The sequence below is a fragment of the Arachis hypogaea genome, chromosome 15 (genome assembly GCF_003086295.3).
Source record: "Arachis hypogaea cultivar Tifrunner chromosome 15, arahy.Tifrunner.gnm2.J5K5, whole genome shotgun sequence".
NCBI lineage: Eukaryota > Viridiplantae > Streptophyta > Magnoliopsida > Fabales > Fabaceae > Arachis > Arachis hypogaea.
Window position 1 is genome coordinate 154,917,187 of NC_092050.1, and position 20,130 is coordinate 154,937,316.

Consider the following 20,130-nt stretch of genomic DNA (forward strand, 5'->3'; position numbering starts at 1 on the left):
ATCACTTTACTCTTCTTTAATTGTTAGTTATACGTATATAATATGGATGACAAATGACCTGCGAAGTACGAACACTTCATTGAGTTGCTGTGTCTGCGCGTCGGACACATTTCAGACACTCGTTCAACACGCGTGTCTGCTGTGTCTAACCATGTCTTAATAAAAAAATTTATTCTTTGAATTCGTTTGGACACACCTAATTAAATACCATCACGTGTCAGCGTCTCTAGTCTTATTCTTAACATGTATTCTTAAAATAAATTTAGAAATATTATATATTATTATTTATTAAAATAAAAAATATTTAAATGCTTTATATGATTAAAATAAAATATTAAAAAAATTAAAAAATAATTTATGTTTTAAACTTTTAATATTAATAAAATATCAAAATATCATTTCGATTTATCTAAAAAATACATTATATTTTATATATATAAATGTCTCCGTATCTTATAAAATTTTAAAATTTGTGTATTGACGTATCCTGTGTCACTTGGTGGGGCCTATTCCTCAGACTCATGTGATTCAAAGGTTTCCAGTGAGTTCCTTTGACAATAACACAGATCTTTGTGGGAAGCCATTGGATAAGTTATGTCCTGAACCTTCTCCTTCTCCATCTCCTATGCCAGAACCAGAAGTTAGAAAAAATAAGAGACTCAAAGTTTGGATTATTGCTCTGATTGCTTCTTCTTCTGCACTGTTTCCGTTTCTGATCATCATTGCTTTGTTGTTTTGTAAAAGAAGGGCTAGTGCAGAAGAAACAAGAAGAAAAGATTCAAAAGATTCAGCAGGTAAGGTTGATGTCTTTTTTCAAGCATGTTGTAACAACAGTTAAATTTATAGTAAGTAAATAGTGTAAATTCAGAAAGACCAATCGAATAATAGTTACATAGAATGCAATACGTTCTGGTACAAAAATTGTATGTGATACAATACAAGTAAAATATTTTATGTGAAAAATGTACTTATGACGTTTCGGTACGCAGACAAATTGTGAATTTGTACACGCGAATTAGTACGCGTTACTTAGAACATATTTGTTGTCTTAGATCTTAGATCAAGTTTGTGATTTCTCATTTAGTTTGATAGTTTGAATCTCCCCTGTCTTCAAAAGCCTAGAAAATTGGTCATGAAGAAAAATGTTGTCTCATATTGATGAATATAATGAATGTTTTTATTTTCAGGGTATGTATTTGGAGCATGGGCAAAGAAAATGGTGTCTCATTCCTTCAGTGAAGACTCTGAAAGATTAGGAAGATTGGAATTTTCCAACAAGAAGTTTCCAGTATTTGACTTAGATGATTTGTTAAGGGCATCAGCAGAAGTTCTAGGGAGGGGCAAATTGGGTATTACATACAAAGCAACACTTGAAAATGGTGCTCTTGTTGCTGTGAAGAAGCTTAGCTGCATGAATGAATTGAGCAAAAAGGAATTTCTTCAGCAGATGCAATTGCTTGGGAGCATCAAGCATGAAAATCTTGTAGAGATTATATCTTTCTATTATTCAGAGGAGCAAAAGCTCATCATTTATGAGCTTATGAATGATGGAACTTTGTTTGAGCTCTTACATGGTTAGTACATTAATTCTTTCCTTTCTTTCCTAAATTCTAAAGAAACCACAAAATTATTAACATTGTTTTTACAGCTCAAATTTTCTTTATGATTGAAAGAGCAATAACTTTTACTATGTAGGTAAATTTGTACTTTCAATTTAAATGACAATTAATTGGTTATATATTCTTTTTTTGACTTTTATATTGGTGAGAAATGCTTTTTACATACATAAAAATTGTTTATTTATCATTCACTATTTTCATCCAAATAGTTGATGGAAAAATGTTAAGGGATAAAAAAGTATTGGTTAATAGTTAGTTGGAAAAAAAAATAATTCTCAATATTTTTTTTTTTACTTTTACAAAAAGTCAAAATTTTTTTACTTTTTAAATTTTGAACAATACTATATAGTCAACAAATTTTTTTTTTTGCCAGCAATAATTTGCACCCATATTTATAGATATTTTGTAATAAAAAGTATATACTTTGTACTTATATTTACCAGAATTTTACATACATGAATTAATGATGTTTATATCCACATTTTCCAGAATTTGTACGTATGAATTAGTAAAATTTATTTGTTAAAGACAATTTAGTATTGCACTAATCAAATGATAAACAAAAATACTAAAAATTGCTGGCCCAAAAGTTTTTCTTAAATTTTTATTATTTCTATAAAAACTGATTTTTTTTAAGACAAACAAACCACACATTAAACCCTAAATTAAGACACTAACATAAAGATTCATATATAATCTGTTGGTGCTAGAGGGTAGAGGAATTGGAAGAATGTCACTTGATTGGAGCACAAGAATGTCCATTATCAAAGACATAGCAAAGGGTGTTGCATTTCTTCATGAATGTTTGCCATATCAAAAGGTCCCTCATGCAAACCTAAAATCAACCAATGTCCTAATCCAACAAGATGGCCAAGGAGCCTATAACCATTCCAAGCTCACAAATTATGGATTCTTTCCACTTCTAAGCTCAAAGAAGAAAAACCATGCTGAGAAACTAGCCATAAGCAAGTCAACAGAATTTGTCAAAGGGAAGAAACTAACACACAAAGCAGATGTTTATTGCTTTGGTATCATCATGCTTGAGATCATAACTGGGAAGATTCCTGGCCAAGTAACTAGTGCTAATGATGATGATATTGTAAGTGATCTTTCAGATTGGGTGAGAACTGTGGTGAACAATGATTGGTCCACAGATATATTGGATTTAGAGTTATTAGCAGAAAAAGAAGGGCATGATGCAATGTTGAAGTTAACTGAATTAGCACTAGAATGCACTCATGTTATACCACATAATAGGCCTAAGATGAGTCAAGTGTTAAGGACAATACAAGAGATAGAACAAAATCACAAGAGCCAATAATTAATTAACAAAAATATTGTTTGTACATTAAAATTAATGTATATCAATATACATTTTATACTAATAACTAATTTTAGTGATTAATTTTAATGTATATTTAGCATAGTGCATTAATTAAGCACTCAAAGCAAAATTCCATGCATTATTATTACTTCAGATCATATGGCATATCATCCAAAAGCAGAGATTACTTGGCAACAATTGCACATACAGTATTCTAGAAGTGTGTATGTGTTTTTTTTTTAATTTACTGTTGAGGAATTGTTATTTCTATTAGAGTAGTTGATAGAGTTTGTCCCAAATACTTTTTTTTCTTCGTAGTTTTGAGATTAAAAAAAAAAGTATTTGAAAATTTAGAAATTCGATATCAATTAAGTTATTATCTCAATCTAATTAGATAACTAATTATTATTTGGTCAATATAAATTTTTTAAAATATTCTTTATATATTTATTCTAAACATTACAGTTTTATTTATTGCTGCAGATTATTTTAAATTTAAATTCAAAATTTAAAATTTTAAATATTAATAAAAATAATTTTATAATAAAAATATTAATATTAACTAATGAAAAATTAATTCTGCATTTTTTTTTATATTCTTATTTACTTGACCAAACAAATCAAATAAGTCCAAGAGAGAATGTGAACTACTGAGCTCTGAGTATAGGCTAGTTCAAGCTTATCATGTTGACAATAAGTCAATAACCATGCAAGCAAAGTTAAGCTTGGATACCATCTCATCATATAATATCATATGCTCATAGATTGGGTAGAGATCCGATAGCATTGGCCACTATTAAGTTGAATGATTTGAGTGCTACATATTCTTGATCTGATTTAATTAAATAAAAATTTACTTGGACATGAATTTTGTGAATTAGGAAATTTGTGACCAAGAGTTAGTCCTAAATGTCTAGTGTAAATTAGCCAAAATTGATAAAAAAAAAAAAATTATAACAATGTTCAAACTTTTTAACTAATACTCTTTTTTTTTTTTAATTTCAAAATAACTGTCATTTTTTTATTTATTAAAAAATTAATGTATCTAGTAATCTAGATATCTAACAAACGGTATAAACATTATTATGATTTTATTATAATTTTACAAACAACAAACGGTTAAGATTTTATAATGTTTAATTTGATAAATTTTTTACTTTTTAAATAATTTATAAAAAATAATTTTTAAAAAATAATTTTTTAAAAGTTATAATATTTATATTTATATTTAATATATTAAATTAAAAATAAATTTTAATAAATATAAGTAACAACAAACGTGTTCAATAAAATAATTTTTAAAAATTTAAAAATATTATAATAAATATTAATATAAAAATTAAATTTAAATATTAATTAATATATAAAATTATATTAAATTTTTTATTTTAATAAATACAAATTAATTTTTAAAAACTGTAAACACAAACTAATTCATCAACAGTTTTTTCCATGGATATACAAACTGTTGCAAAGAAAAGAATAAAAAATAATTGTACATACTTTCTTGAGACTAAAACCCTAAAGTGGTCCCTGAGATTAGGCGAGTTACCCATACTTGTCCTTGACTTTCAAAATTTCTTAATAGCATCCCTCACATTCAGCTCCGAGACCCATAGTTGCCCTGCAACCCTTTTCGGTGCCAAGTCAGTAAACGGAGGGATGATCTGGCACCTCCAATACCACGCTAGAGCCAAGTGAAACGACGCAGTATTGATTTGGCGCCCAATGAAAAAGTAAACGACGTCGTTCTTAAGTTGAAGCCCTTGAAAACGGTTTGCCTTCACCATATTTGTTTGAACACTCTCACACTTCGTCTCCTCTCCTCTACGCTCAGTCTTCGTCTTCCCATTCTCTCATCAATGGTAGCGACTTAGCCTCGTCTTCCCCGTCTCTTCCACTGTCACACTTCGTTTGAAGAGTTTGGTGTTCCTTTGGAGGCAAGTGGTTTCTCTGTCTTCTGCATCGTTGAAGTATGTGTTGGTTGAAATAATTTTTGAATTTATTTCATGAATCAATATATGATGAAGGTGTATGATTGCCTTGTTACTGTGTTGGGTTGTCCTAGAGTTTCATGGCTGCATTACCTTAAAGGATTGTATTTAAGAATTTTTGTTAGGACAAAAGGTTTGGTGTGTATATGCTCTGTTTTTTGGCAATGAAACAGAGATTTTTTCAATAGTGGGTTAATGCATGTTGGTGACTGTGATATTAATGCAGAGGATTTTAATATGATGTTGAAGTCCTCTTATACGATTGTGTGAAATTTAATGGTTTTGATTTGTTGGTGCAGATGGATGTGTTGTTGGATATAATGTTTCATCATGGAGGAAACTTTGAGAAAGATGATGAAGGAAATTTGAGATATACCCCTGATAACTTAACTTGCCTAGATGATCTGGATGAGGATACCTTGGACATTTTCTTCATAAGGAATTATTACAAGGAGTTAGGCTATGACAAGATCCTTCATTGTTGGTGGCTAGTCCCCGGAAGGACGTTAGAAACTGGATTAAGGAATCTAAAGAGTGACAACGAGCTTAGGGAGATGTGTTTCCTTGCTCACAAGAATAATGAATTGGTGGATGTGTATTTTGAGCATGGGGTGTCATCTCCAGATTATTTACAAGATGAGGAGGAAAAGACGGGCATGGACAATACAGGAGTGGTTGTTGCAGAAGAAGAAGGTGCTATGGTCACTCCTAATGACAAAACGAGAAACCCCAGCAGTGAATCCCCCCAAAATAAGTCAACGCCTGTCAACATCATTGACATTCCTAACCCTCCAATTAATCCGACTCCTCCTACTACTCCAACACCTCCAACTATGCCAGAATCTGTCACGAATCCAAAACCTCCAAGTCAGGAGAAGTCTCTTGCCAATCCAAATGATCAATCTCAGGTAAAGCCTGCTACTAATCAAAAGCCAAAATCTCCCACTAATCCACAGTCGAAGCCTCCTATTAATCAAAAGCCAATGCCTCCTACGAAGCCTATTCTCCCTAAAAGTGTGTCAACAGCAACATCCAACTCCACACTAAAATCCACATTCAAGAAGAAAACGACAACAACCACCCATAATTTTAGGCCTTGTACGAGGAGTGTTGCTAAGGGAAAGGCGATGTTGCAAGCACGACAGGAGGGAGGTGATGCACTATCCTCTGATTCATATGATAGTGACGAAGATAGTTTGTATAAGCCAATGATCGAAGATAGTTCTTCGTCTGATGATGATGATTATGATAATGATGTTTGTAAGGCTAAGACTGTTAAAAAAGACATCAGATTTAAACATGCTCCTGCTACTGCGTTTGCTAAGGATAAAGAGCAAGTTACTATTGAGGATGATGCATTTGTTGAGGAGGTCTCAGATGGGGATGTGGACCTATGCTTTGTGGGTGGAATAGGGAATGATGCATATAATGCATATGATCCAGGGGTTGACTCAGATGGGGCAAATTCATGGCATTCTGAAGAAATGAAGACTCCCCCGAATTCAGAGGATGAGGGGGCAGATGAGGAGTCCGAAGATGTTTGTTCTGTGTTCAGAGAAGGTATAAGATTTGGAGAACTGCAACTGGAAGTTGGCATGAAATTCAACACAAAATAGAACTTTAAAGAGGCTGTTAGGGAGTTCACAATCCAAGAGGGCAGACGGATTAGGTTCAGGAAGAATGACAATGTGAGGATGAGGGCTACATGTCAGGTGAAAGGATGTAATTATAACCGCATCCTCTGATATACTACAATTCTTGTAGGCTGCTGAAGTTTGTACCATCACTAAGTCAAGACCGGATAAGCTCCCACCAAAGAGAAAATCATCTATCTCACCAACTTCTGCCCATGCGCCAGTTAATCCCATGCAAGGTGCTAGCTCAGGAACAGCTGCAAGACTTGGCAGTATCCTCAAGTTCATTCCCACTCCGGGATTATTCAAGGCACCTAGGAAGAAAAATTGAAGACTCTTGCTTGTTGTATTGGGAGTTATTTTATATAAGACAATTTGAAAGTAATTTTGTATAACATGCTTGTTCGGTTAGGTTTATTTTGTTACCAGACATATGGTTATGTTTATTTTGTTAGCATCACCTTCTTATGGCTTTGTAAGGCAGTCAAAACTTATGAATCATGACTTTGTTAATTTAAAATGATAAATATATTTTGCTATTGCTATATTTTGCTATTGCTATATATCCAGATTTTCTTTAGTGGTACAAAAACAGTTAGTATCTCTAACAGGTTGGCTAACACAGTTACATGTTGAGCAACCTTTTTTCATTCATGCAAATATTATACATATGAACTCAATCGCATCATTACTCAACATTGAGATCAAAGTTTGCAAAATACCACTAGTAAGAACAACAGCATTACAGAAACAACCATAAACAATAATTTGATCATAAATTTTTGACTCCTAACATCCGATTCTAATTTTTTCAGCCTCCAACTTTCTATCATCTTCTGCTCATCATTATAGTTAAGACTTTCTGATTTTGCAGACACAGCCTTTTGCCCAACATCTGCCCAAACAAACAAACCACACCATCTTTTACCAATTGTCTGCAATCAACGAATGTTTCAATAACCAAATTAGAAGTTGGGGAAGGAATGAAAAATCAGGAAAAATCAACAATTATAGCTAACATTATAATTTGGCCATCCAAAAAAGGGCTTATTTGGGTTGGAATATGTCCCAAACCACCGAAGCATAGGTCGGCAGCCGCAACCACACCATTCTGGTACACGCGTAGTCCTGCTACGATTTTGGGTCTTTGCCCTGTATCCATTGCTTGTTGACCGTATCGAGTTCCCACTGGCTTGCCCTTCACCTCCAAACATTGCTTCAGAGCTTCAATGGTGGACCAGAATTATGGGACGAAGGAAAGAAGAAGAGATACTAGTTATAATAACGATTCTTAGCTTTTAGGGTTTTAATGGAACCAGATACCACATTGGGTACAAAATTCAGATTCGCCACATCAGCTAGCCGTTGCTGGCTCCAGCGTGGTATTAGAGGTGTCAGATCATCCCTCCATTTGCTGACTTGGCGTCGAAAAGGATTGCAGGGCAATTATGAGTCTCGGAACTAAATGTGAGGAATGATGTTAGTAAATTTTAAAAGTCAAAGACAAATATGAGTAATTCGTCTAATCTCAGAAATCACTTTGAGGTTTTAGTCACTTTCTTAAAGTATATCTAGAACTAATTAAATAAATCAGAGCACAAAATTCAATAAACATATTGAGACAATAAGTCACGGAAACCGCAACCGCGAGTGGGACACACATATTATAAGATTACACACTTTGGATTTTGTCCTTAGTGATGTGGAAAAAGAGAAATGAGGATCAACTCTAACACAAATCACAGAAAAACATAAAAATATAAAAAAAATAACCACACATGATTTTGTTGATGATATGTATGGAATGAAACATGAATATGCCAACACATATGAATACGTGGCCACCTTTTAGCATTGGAGAAACCAGGTGTCTCACCAAAGTGTTGCTCTTATACACCACTTTCACAACACTTTTCACCCATGCAAAAGACCCCTTCTTCTTTCTCTCTCGTTATCATCACCACCCTTTATCAAAGTTCCATTCTTTTCATCACTACTACTACTATTTTGTTGCTGAAAAGAAAACAACATCAAGAATATATCTTCTCTTCTAAGCTTTCTTTTTGTGAATTAAGGAACAACAATAACACATATACACATTGACATTTTAAGGAACATAAGAACATAAACATACATATATATATTTGTTGTGTTTGAAGGAAGAATCTTAATTAGTAGCATTATATTATGGCTACTAGAAGATATGCTTTTGGGAGGGTTGATGAGGCAACACACCCTGATTCCATGAGGGCTACCTTAGCTGAATTTGCATCCACTTTCATCTTTGTCTTTGCTGGAGAAGGCACTGGCCTTGCTCTAGGTCTGTATTTCAATAAATTCATGGTTTTATTTGAATGTCTTCTTGTCCATTTGTATTGATTAGGTTATATACAATATAGTAAGGTTACACTTAAATAATATAGTTATGGTCTTATAACTTTTTTAGTTCTATGAAAAATTTTCAGTCTAATTGTAGTTTCCTTTTTTTTTTTTTTTTTACAAAAAAAATTGTTTTTCATGCTTTCTAGGAACAAATATATATTAATTTTTCCCCTTACTTTAAAAATATTGCTTAAAAAGTTGAAGGTGAGATTTAATTTAAGGTAGCTTGGATATTTTTGTATTATTGTGTTGATCTAAACTAACTACTTTAATTTAATTTAATTTATTAATCATATAATCAAGAATAATAGATGCATGCTAGATTACTTGATGGATTTTTATATATTTATTTTATAATTACAGATAGGATATACAAGGATGAAGCATTCTCAGCTGGAGAACTGTTGTCACTTGCACTTGCACATGCATTTGCACTATTTGCGGCGGTTTCTGCTAGCATGCATGTCTCCGGTGGTCATGTCAACCCGGCGGTGACCTTCGGAGCTCTCATCGGCGGCAGAATCTCCGTCGTCCGTGCCATCTATTACTGGGTTGCTCAACTTCTAGGTTCTATAGTGGCTTCCCTCTTGTTGAGGCTTGTCACCAACAACATGGTAATATACAAATTTTTTATTGAGCTTTAGCTTTAAGCTATTATTAGTTAGGTCAATTGAAAATAAAGTTTAGGCAAAATCATCACATCATGTAAATATTATATTATATGTATGGTCTCCTGTTTTAGGGTTTTCTTAATTATTATTAACTATGTCAATCACAAAATAAATTAAGAAACTTATAATATTTATGTATTTGGATATAATTTATATTAGTATACATTAAATTTTGAAGCGATTAAATTTTTGGAGTGACAAATGTTTTAAATGAATAGAATTAAAAAAAAAAAGAAGGAGGAGAAAATTAGATTAGAATTTAATCCTTTGGATCAAGTTACTCTTAAAATTTGGGTAAGGGTCTAATGATTAATTCTGTATTTTATTATTTTACTAAGTTCATATTTTTTAATTTTTTCTTGATCTATTTTTTTTTTTTTGCATTGAAATGGGTGAATGTAGAGACCAGGAGGGTTCCATGTGACATCAGGGCTTGGAGCAGGACATGGGCTTATACTTGAGATAGTGATGACATTTGGGCTTATGTATATAGTATATGCCACTGCTATTGATCCCAAAAGGGGTTCTATTGGGGCCATTGCACCTTTGGCAATTGGGCTCGTTGTTGGAGCAAACATCCTTGTTGGAGGCCCATTTGATGGGGCCTGCATGAACCCAGCACTTGCTTTTGGGCCTTCCTTGGTGGGCTGGAGATGGCACTACCACTGGATCTATTGGGTTGGCCCACTCATTGGAGCAGCCATTGCAGCAATCATGTATGAGTACATTATCATCCCAGTTGAGCCTCCTCATACTCATCAACCTTTGGCTCCTGAAGATTACTAGCTACCTCTACCTCTGCCCTAATAATACTGTATCGAAATATTTTAATTTTAATGTATGCTTTGTGTTTTTTTTTTTTTTTTGGGTTAATTTTGTAGTGGGGTTTCTCTTTGTGTCTTGTGTATGCATTTTACTTCCAATTATGTGTATTTTGGGTTTTATTTAAACCCAAAAGAAAAGACTTTGTTGTTTGTGGGTTTATCTTTGTTGTCCTTTGTCTGTCTTTACTTTTTGAATAAAATATGAACCTTATTTTGTATAGCAACACACTTCTATGTAACCTTAATAAATTTGATGATGCATACCCTTTCAAGTTCTTTGTTGTCATTTTAGTATTTTTATAAGCTCTTATATTTATTAATATAAAATATATATTAAATAAAAATGTTATTTATATATTAAGATTAGTGTGTAATTTAATTTAATTTTTAATATATATTTTATATTGATGGTTGATTTTGGTAAATACATAATATAATCGTATATTAAAATATGAGATGTACAATGAAATGCACAGCCTACATTGAAAATAGTAAAACACGAATACTATATATATATATATAAAAGAAAGAATGACAATATTAAAATAAAACAATGAATCCTCTAGAGAGGAATGCTTCATGAGAGACATTTATATATATATATTCCAAACGAAGATGAGTGTCTACAAGTAACAACAAAAACATTACACATCTACAGTGTGTGTGTGTGTGTTTGCCTGTAAAATCTGGCAACCCAAGGAGCAAGTTCAGTGTTATGAGGAGTTCTTGGGTTGGCAGAATAATAGTCAGACCAAAAGCAAGGATTGAGTCTCTCAGAAAATTTGTTTTCAGCATAAATGCAAAATGGTAGCCAATTTTCACCTCCATTCATTCTCCTCTTCCTCTCCCTTGGATATGCCAATGGTGCTTGCACATACCTTCAATGCAATGCAATTATTAGGAAGAAACACTTTAGATCATACAAGTTCTGATACCATGTGATGAACCATTTATTCCAAAAGATTAAACTGATAGGAAGAATCACATAAATACCTATATTTCTAACATTTGATGAAATTCTACAATCATCATTAATGTACAAATACCTGATACCATCAACAACAGCATCCCAACAAAAGTGAGTATGGCCAAACACATGGCAAGCAGATGATGAATCCTTCCTTCCCTCAGCACCATGAATAGACCTTATTCTATCTTCAAGAGAGTCTGAACCAATTATTTTTGGAAGCTTAGGATAAAATAACATCCTCTTCTCTGGACACAGTTCCTGCCTGTCAATCATATAAAGCCACAATCAGAATAAATATCATATGCAAAGAAGAATAACCAAGAATTTAAGCAAAGCATCAAAGCAACAATTTCAATGACAGGTTGATTTATCACCTTGGAACAAAATGGGAAAAGGTAATAATGTGATCACATTTCATCTTAACCTCCTCCATCATCTCCAGTTGCTTATCATTAATGGCATCAAAATACATTGAAAGGGACATATCTCCATTTGAAAGTCCTTGTGGCCACTTACACGCATGGAAGTCTTTACATGCCTATCGAAAAATATAATAGAAAAAGAAAAAAAAATCATTTTAGGTACAAATTCACATCAAGATCAGTCTATTTGGCAGCATTTATGCCGATCAAGATCAAAATCAACCATGACTTTCAGATCCATATAAAGAATGGTAAAGCAATCCCAGAGCAACATAAAGAAATAAAAACAAGATTGCTATTAGAAATGGATATTTCTATAATAATCTGTGCACATAGTATTCTGGATCTAAACAGACACAAGGTATTGTAGTTCCCTAATGGAGATCTTACAGGAAGTCTGGAACAGAAACCGAACAATGGAGTGTTTACCGTAATATCACATAATCTTAGGGGAGATCAATATAAGTTATTGCTAAGAGATAATAACATGAAGTTCTTATGCAGGCACTCCTTAATTGAAAAAATGGCTTACTAGGAGTAAAGAGAATAGTCACCATCTCCAAAGGCGGGATGTGAAATCCCGTTATGTCCTTCTCTCTGTCAAAGCTCTGCGAAAGAAGATGATTGAACATTCAAATAGACTGCCCTTAAGCAGCAAATTGGATCCGGCATATCATGGTATGAAAGAATTAGGAGGTAACAAAATTTGGCACTATGGAAGTAATCACCTCATGGTACCAAGAGAACAAGGGAATGATTCCTAATTCACCTATAACCATTGGTTGTGTTTCAACTCCAAGTGCCTTACATGCTTCAAGCAACTTATCCAGCTTTTCAACAGAATCAACCTAATGACATATCAATGAAAACTTTATCAGAATAAAAGGATTATATAGTACATAAAGGAGCCAAGCCAACAACATCAATGCATATATTGACAAACAATGGTTGCATATTTAAATTCTAGCTATTAGGCCACCCTTTTCTCCTAATTTGAGTCACATAAAACTCAATTCTCTAGGCTATAGATATCATAACTTCATCAATAATAGCTTGTAAATTCTAGTACTAACACATGTATTTGAGCTACACAGAACAATAACAACAACTAAGTTGTGTCTTGCTAGGTGCGATTGGCTACATGGACCAAATCAAAACCATAGGGTTCTGTCATAGACCATATCTATGTTCAGCATATAATGCAATGACCTTACATATTTTTGTCCCTCGCGACGGCACCAAAGGTCATGATTTCCAGGCACATAGAACACATGCTCAAATCTTTCTTTCAAGAGAGACATTGTCACAACAAACAAGTCATATGTCTCAGAAACATCACCAGCCACAAGAAGAATATCATTCACGTTGTGCTTCACATTGTTCAGGCACTTCACCCAATTCAAGTTCTCAGCATAGTCAGTGTGCAAATCAGACACAACAAACACACGCAAACCCTCACCGTTCCCCAAAGGAGAAGGAAACTCTATCTGGGGCCTTGAAATTCCACCCCTTTTCATGTGTCTCCCATAACTGCTTTTAACAGATACTTGTTTGGAGAAACAAACAGAGTGGTGAGGATGTTGATACAGTGTGAGACACGAAGGGTTAAACCTCACCACCATGAGCACACCCCAAAAAGCTGAAACCAAAAAATTCAATCTTTGATCTGCAATGATTCAAATTCACCACAAAAACATTGTCATATTAGTCAAATGGGAAAAGGGTTGTTGATAATTAGCTTCTAACAGCATAATTGGGTTCAAATTTTGCAACTTGAAGTAATACATAGGAGTTCGATCTAATAAAAAAAAAAAAAAACGTGTTAGACGCAGAGAAAGATCTGGGGACCTGAACCCGGTCAAGCAAACGAATTTGTAGAATATTCAGATTGGAAAATCGAAAAAGAACTCAACTTGATGCTAAATTGCTGAAGGGTCACTCAAAAATGTGATTGTGAGTTGAATAAGGAAATTAGCTGCAAACAACCCTAAAATTAACTCCCTTGTTCGTTAGTTTGTTCAGTTTTTTTTTTTTTTTTTTTTTTTTTTTTCATTCTAGTTGCTGCAGCTGCTGTCATATTTTATTCATTTAAAAAAAACAATTAGAAAAACTATTAAAAGATAAAGAAATAAATAATACATATCATAATAAAATGTATAATAAATAAATAAAATTAATTTTATCATTTTAAAATATTTTATTTTTTTAATTAAAAATCTACTAAAAATAATTATTTGCTAAACAATTATTTAATTATTCTTCTAATTTTTATGTCAAATTAATTAGACTATTAGCTAATACTTTTATTTTTTCAAGAATTAATATGTTGTATATCTAAACTTAATTTAAAATTATTTATGATTAATAAATTATTATATATAAAATATAATTTAAATTAATAATATTTATTTAAGCTATCGAATAAACTAAATTAGATTGGTTAGCTATTAGTCAATACTTGATACTAATTGTTTTAAAGCAAGAACATAATGGAAAACAAGTGAATGATAGTAACTTAATGAATGACATAACAAATTTAAAATAGGACAAGGGGTATTCGGTTTAATGCGTACGAACTCAATTGATGCTATACTTGCATTATACAATAATAATACGTATATATATAGGTGTCAATTAGGTCCAATTTTTCAGCTTGAAAAGTACCACTTCTAATCACTCCATGCACTAAACTCTTTCGTATATGTTTGAATTGCCGTATGTATATATAATTCTTGATAAATTATTTTATTCCATTATTGATGGACTACTTTAGAATAATTAAATTGTTGTTATAATGTCATCAAATGATTTTTTGTTATTTGTAAATTTACCATAGCATGTTTATTGATTTTTTTGAAAAAGTATAAATAGATAATGAGAATACTAAACAATATGAATAATAGATATGTCGGATGTTCAATTTAATAGGTATGCAGATAATTATGTTCATTATTTTTAATTGGATGGTTATTTCTTTTGATTCGATTTATTTATGCACAATTAACAATGACTGGATATTCAATTTACCAAATGTACAGATGATTATCCTAATGTTAAGGTTTATGAGGTAATTTAGGATTGAGTATTTTTTTCACTTTATTGGGTCAATTTTAAAACCCATTATTCATATTATTTACAAAAGTTATTCTCTACTTAATAAAATTTATTTTTTTCCATTTTGATTTATTATAACAATGATTGTTCAAATTTAAAATTTCCAGTTGCTAAACTGAGCAATCATTTTAAAATTATAATAGTTTATCTAAAAAATTATCAATGAAAAATTTAAGTGAATCTAATTCATTCTGAAAATTTGCTTTAAAGGTAAAAATTGTCTTATATATTATATATATTTATAAAAACTATCAAACATTTTTTAGACAATATTTATAGTTTAGGGATGAGAGAACTTTTAATTTGAGGAACCATATTGGTGAATAAATGAAAATAGAAAAAGTAAAAATAAAATGTATGATGTTAGGTAGAAGTGTTCATGAGTTGGATGAAATTGGGTTTGTTCTGACTTAGATTCAATTTTAAATATACACTGGGTCTATTTTTTAGAGTCTAATTCGATTTTAAACTCGATAAAACCTAAATATTTTTGGGTCACAACTATACCGAGTCCAAATCGGATAAAAATTGGGTCTTTAAAATTTTAACAATAATTTATAAAGAAACTTATTTATAAAAAAACTTATTTATGATGCACTTATTTATAAAGAAAAAACTTGTTACCGAAAAATTGATATCCATATTTGAACTTGAATTTGTTTATAAATTCTAATTTGATGCTTCTTTGATCTATTTTTCTAATTCAACAAGTGTGAGATAAAACAATAAGCTTATAATTAATATAACATAATATTGAAATTAATTTAAAACATATACATATCTTTTTTAGTTTTCTTAGGGTGCACATGGATCGGGTGAAGCCGGGTTCGTCTTGACTCGGACCCGACCCGAAATAATGACCGAGTCTATTTTTGAGACCTTTACCCGACCTTAAACCCGGTAAAATCATACCAAATTAGCCCCTAAAATATTCGGGGTCTTAGGACCGGGCTGTGCCATATACACCCCTAGAGTTAGGGGCGTTCATGGGCCGGGTGAAACTGGGTTTCTCCTGACCCAAACCCGACCCTAAATATACACCAGATCTATTTTTTAGACCATAACTCGACCCTATACCCAATAAAACCTAAATATTTTTGGGCCACAACTATATCGGGTCTTTAAAACTTTAACAATAATTTATAAAGAAAAAACTTGTTACCGAAAAGTTGTTATTCATATTTGAACTTGAATTTGTCCATAGATTCTAATTTGATGCTTTTTTGATTTATTTTCTAATTCAACAAGTGTGATTAAAAATAAAATAATAAATTTATAAATTATAATTAATATAACATAATATTAAAATTAATTTAAAACATATATATTTTTTTAGTCCCTTAAAATACACATAAATCGGATAAAGCCGAATTTGCATTGACCTGGATCTGACCTAAAATGATGATTGAATTTATTTTTAAGATTCTTATTCGATTTTAAATAGAATAAAATCAAACCAAATTAACTTTTAAAATATTCGGAACTGAATCGGACAAGATCATATACAATCCTATATAATGTAGTAAATTTACTAATAATAAAAGATAATTTAGGATAAAATTTAGTTATTTTGAAAAGTTCCATCAATGGAGTTGCCATGGAGATCAGAGCTATATGAAATAGATTGTCATGTTCATTGCGGGTTCATGGAGTCTAAGGTGGCCATAATTTCCCTATTTTTTTTTTAAATAATTTAGTAGTTGATCTGACTAGTAGTAGTATTATATATATAATATATGTGTATTATGGATTGAATATATATATGTTAATAACTTACTATATTAGACACATAAAAATTTATATGTGAATTATTGTAATATAGTAGTAGCAAGTAGTGTTTTTAAAAATAAATAAATAAATAAATAAATAAAAGAGTATAAATATATGAATATTGAATATGTAATAAATTTGTCATTGATATATATGGGTTTGACTAAAACAAAAATAATAAGCTAGTCTATTTATAGATTAAGGTGATCCAAGCAAAATAAAATTATACTTGATGATTTTAGTTCTATAAAATATCATAAATTTAAAATATCAAAATTTTAAAATATCTAATTAAATATTAATTTTTATATAATATAATTATTGATTTAATATTATACCGTAAATTATATTTTATTAATTTTTATATTATATTTTAACTATTTTATATGTAATTTCGTCCTCTTCTTATAAAATTTCCTGATTCCATGTCACAGCCCAAAATGAGCCATGACTGGCGCTCAGGAAAAAGAGTTTCCTAGTAAGCCTAACAGATTCGAATATAAGATAAATAAAAATGTTACAAATAATTTTTGATAAAATTACACTTTCTAGAATGAATAATTACATAATTGAACAAAAATAAAATAAATAAATATAGATGGATCCTGCCTGTGACATATGGAGCAGATGACGCCTAAAAACTCAACAAGGAATAGAACCCATTGCATGTCATTACTCTTGAATAGACAAGCTCACATAATCAAATACTTATTCCTGAAAATATTTTTAAAAAGAAAAGGGTGAGTTTTGCAACTCAGTGACTAGACAGTACATTTATAATTCACATGAGACTATCTAAACATTATTATGAAAATAATTTTAGTTAGAAAATAATAATTTATATGAATAAGTGAATCAATAAGGGAGTTCTCATACAGAAATCAAATCAAATAGTCCACACTTGGGCGGCTCCACCTCTAAGGGTAGCCCTTTCCTCTAGTGTGTCCGTACGGAATAACAGATCCAACGTGTGGCCTACACGTTAGGCTAGCAACGCCCCTGCTAGCTGAGGTCTGAGCCAAATGCATCTAGGTTAACGTCATAACCGCCGTTAACTACGGTTTTCTAATACGAGCCTCCCAAACTAATTCAAAACATATAATTTCAAACACAACAAATCTTTGATCTTACAAATATATAAGGTATCGAATCAAATCAAATCAGATAATACTTTTTCATCCAAATCATATTCAATCATATTTTCTCAATCTTAAGGCATTTCAAAATATTTCACAATTCCAAAACAAGTGAGTACTAACAAAATTTCAATACTTCAAAATTACATATTCGAATAGAATCAAATACTTTAAAATAATATAAAACTTCTTCAACATACATATAGTCTCATAAAAATATATAGTCTCATGTGCATATTAAAATGAGTTTAACAAGGATAAGCATTTAGTTCTAATAAATCAATTAGTAAAACCAATTTTAAAATCATTTGATAATAATCTTTATAAGTATAACTAAGTTCAAGCACCATATATCCAAATAATTATAGACGTAAAGCCAAACAATTATAAATGTAAAGCCTACTCACAACTTGGTCCTAAGACCGAAGAAACCAAACCCGAAATGCCGAATTAAAAGCTGAGAAAGTTGGAATAGAATGGAATGAAAGAACACAGAATTTGGACCGAGCCAGTGGCAGCAACTTCAATTCAAACAGCACCAACGACTACATCTCGGATGTCATCTCGACAACAACAGCAGCATCGCTACCACTTCAAGGTAAAGGTATAACAATGGTGGCTCTTGGTGGCAACAATTTCGACGACTCCAGCAGCAACACATTCATGGCCCTATAGACTCCGACAACCAATAGAAAATTAAAAGCAGAAGCAGAACAGGACAATTCCTTCTCCGGTGACCTCTTCCCCCTGCGACAGAAGCAACTGCAATGACAGTGAAAGAACAGACAGATGGCTCTGTGTCGCGATGGTGGAAGGCAGCAGCATTTCGGCTACGAGCTCCAACAGAGCTCCCCTTTTTCTCTCCCGTTCGTGCCCTCCTTTTCTGCCTTGTTTGGCGACAACGATGACCTCAGCTGGGACGGCGACGGTCTCGATCAACGGCAGCGGCGCTACTCGAAGGTCCATGGACGGCGGTGACAGAAGCAAGGCACGACAGCGACGCTTGGAAATGGCAGTGACATACGCGGTGGGGTGCATTGTTGACGGAACGGCGATGGGGCAGTAGCTTGGCGTCAACGAGCGTGACAGTGGCACTTTCTTTCCCTTCTTCCCCACTTTTGCATCTGAGTGTTGTCCGTGAGTGAGAGTGGCGGATGAAATAAGGGTTAGGGTTTCCCTCTTTGGTTTCTGTTCTCTTCCCTTTCTCTCTTTCTTTCTCCTGTTTGTGGGTGTATGTATTGTAATGAAATTAGGGTAAGATTGGGGATTTTGGATTTGGGTTAAGGTTGGAAAAAGAGGGATAAGGATAGTTTAGGGATTTTGATAAAATTTGAGGGTAGGGTAGTAATAAAAAAATTGGAGTGTTACATTCTACCCTCCTTACAAAAATTTTCGTCCTCGAAAATTGATACAATATGAAAAACGTTAAATGGTTTTAGCATTTTGCCAAACATGAGAAAGAAATATAATCGGGCACAAATGGTTACAATATAGGTTTGTGTTAAAAAGAGGTGGTTAACATTCACACTCTCTTGTTCCCTTAATAAGTCAACCACATATGGCGCTTTTCACTTTGTTCTTCACTCCCAAAGTACATCCGAAAATCAAACATCAGGACTAACTTTTTCACTTGTACCAAAATCCCCTTAACTTGCTCCTCAGAATACTCCTACTTCATAATCTTCTTGACGTTGCACATTTACAAGTTTTACCTTCCGATCTACGAACCATGTCCTAAAACTAGCATATCGCTTGTTATATCTAGGGATTACACGTTAACCAATAGAATCTTAAGTTTACTCAAAGGAATACAAAGTTTAGGAAGAGAAGAACAAGTATCACAGATGAGATTCACAAGAATTCAAAAGGATGTGTAGGATCACAATTAAACAAGGATGTATAGAAACAATGAAACGTGCCAAAAGAGAGTCAAACCACATCTTAACAAGGAAATTTGAATCGAGGAACTTCGATGGAAACAATAAAAGAAAGATGGAATATTAAATCGAAACAAATTCAAGCTGAATAAAAAAAAGCAACTAGCTCAGACGAGATGACCACTAAAGTCGATGGCAATGTTCACGAAGGTTTAAGAGAATGATTAGGAACACAATCAAGCAGGGATATGCATAAGCAAGAGGACAAAATCAACAACAGAAAAAGCAAAGTTCAACATAAATTAAAAATATGACAACACAATTTAGAATAGCCAACTTGACAGTCATAAAAATTGAAAACAGTGTCACAAAAATCAGTATGCTTCCTTTCCC

At 32.2% G+C, this 20,130-nt stretch overlaps 3 protein-coding genes across 5 annotated transcripts; 2 read left to right on the forward strand and 1 right to left on the reverse strand.

Moving 5' to 3' along the window:
- Positions 1-498: 498 nt before the first annotated feature.
- Positions 499-3,096, forward strand: LOC112749336 (leucine-rich repeat receptor-like protein kinase PXC1). Its single transcript, XM_029292796.2, has 3 exons — positions 499-794; positions 1,188-1,574; positions 2,330-3,096. The coding sequence occupies exons 1-3, from the start codon at positions 626-628 to the stop codon at positions 2,938-2,940; spliced, it is 1,167 nt and encodes a 388-aa protein (XP_029148629.1). The 5' UTR covers positions 499-625; the 3' UTR covers positions 2,941-3,096.
- A 5,319-nt stretch (positions 3,097-8,415) lies between these two features.
- Positions 8,416-10,720, forward strand: LOC112751574 (probable aquaporin TIP-type alpha). Its single transcript, XM_025800762.3, has 3 exons — positions 8,416-8,891; positions 9,317-9,567; positions 10,027-10,720. The coding sequence occupies exons 1-3, from the start codon at positions 8,759-8,761 to the stop codon at positions 10,408-10,410; spliced, it is 768 nt and encodes a 255-aa protein (XP_025656547.1). The 5' UTR covers positions 8,416-8,758; the 3' UTR covers positions 10,411-10,720.
- Positions 10,721-10,994: 274 nt separating this feature from the next.
- LOC112751573 (uncharacterized) lies at positions 10,995-13,931 on the reverse strand. 3 transcript variants are annotated; one of them, XM_072217298.1, is made up of 7 exons: positions 13,754-13,931; positions 13,055-13,638; positions 12,569-12,688; positions 12,395-12,448; positions 11,793-11,956; positions 11,495-11,680; positions 10,995-11,326 (listed from the first exon to the last, which is right to left on the reverse strand). In XM_072217298.1, the coding sequence occupies exons 2-7, from the start codon at positions 13,460-13,462 to the stop codon at positions 11,101-11,103; spliced, it is 1,158 nt and encodes a 385-aa protein (XP_072073399.1). In that variant the 5' UTR covers positions 13,463-13,638; positions 13,754-13,931; the 3' UTR covers positions 10,995-11,100. The 3 variants fall into 3 exon arrangements, with proteins under 3 accessions (XP_072073399.1, XP_025656544.1, XP_025656545.1); XM_025800759.3 differs by having other exon boundaries at positions 13,055-13,506; positions 13,689-13,927; XM_025800760.3 differs by having other exon boundaries at positions 13,055-13,506; positions 13,754-13,926.
- Positions 13,932-20,130: the final 6,199 nt, after the last annotated feature.

What these genes read in the sequence shown, in the direction of transcription:
- LOC112749336 (XM_029292796.2), top strand. Translation starts at nt 626, where the DNA reads ATGCCAGAACCAGAAGTTAGAAAAAATAAGAGACTCAAAGTTTGGATT. An exon ending in AGATTCAAAAGATTCAGCAG is followed by an intron (nt 795 to 1,187) that starts GTAAGGTTGATG and finishes TTTTATTTTCAG; the next exon opens with GGTATGTATTTGGAGCATGG. An exon ending in TTTGTTTGAGCTCTTACATG is followed by an intron (nt 1,575 to 2,329) that starts GTTAGTACATTA and finishes TGTTGGTGCTAG; the next exon opens with AGGGTAGAGGAATTGGAAGA.
- LOC112751574 (XM_025800762.3), top strand. Translation starts at nt 8,759, where the DNA reads ATGGCTACTAGAAGATATGCTTTTGGGAGGGTTGATGAGGCAACACAC. An exon ending in AGGCACTGGCCTTGCTCTAG is followed by an intron (nt 8,892 to 9,316) that starts GTCTGTATTTCA and finishes TTATAATTACAG; the next exon opens with ATAGGATATACAAGGATGAA. An exon ending in GGCTTGTCACCAACAACATG is followed by an intron (nt 9,568 to 10,026) that starts GTAATATACAAA and finishes GGGTGAATGTAG; the next exon opens with AGACCAGGAGGGTTCCATGT.
- LOC112751573 (XM_072217298.1), bottom strand. Translation starts at nt 13,462, where the DNA reads ATGGTGGTGAGGTTTAACCCTTCGTGTCTCACACTGTATCAACATCCT. An exon ending in TTTTCCCATTTTGTTCCAAG is followed by an intron (nt 11,681 to 11,792) that starts GTGATAAATCAA and finishes TATGATTGACAG; the next exon opens with GCAGGAACTGTGTCCAGAGA. An exon ending in GCTGTTGTTGATGGTATCAG is followed by an intron (nt 11,327 to 11,494) that starts GTATTTGTACAT and finishes ATTGCATTGAAG; the next exon opens with GTATGTGCAAGCACCATTGG.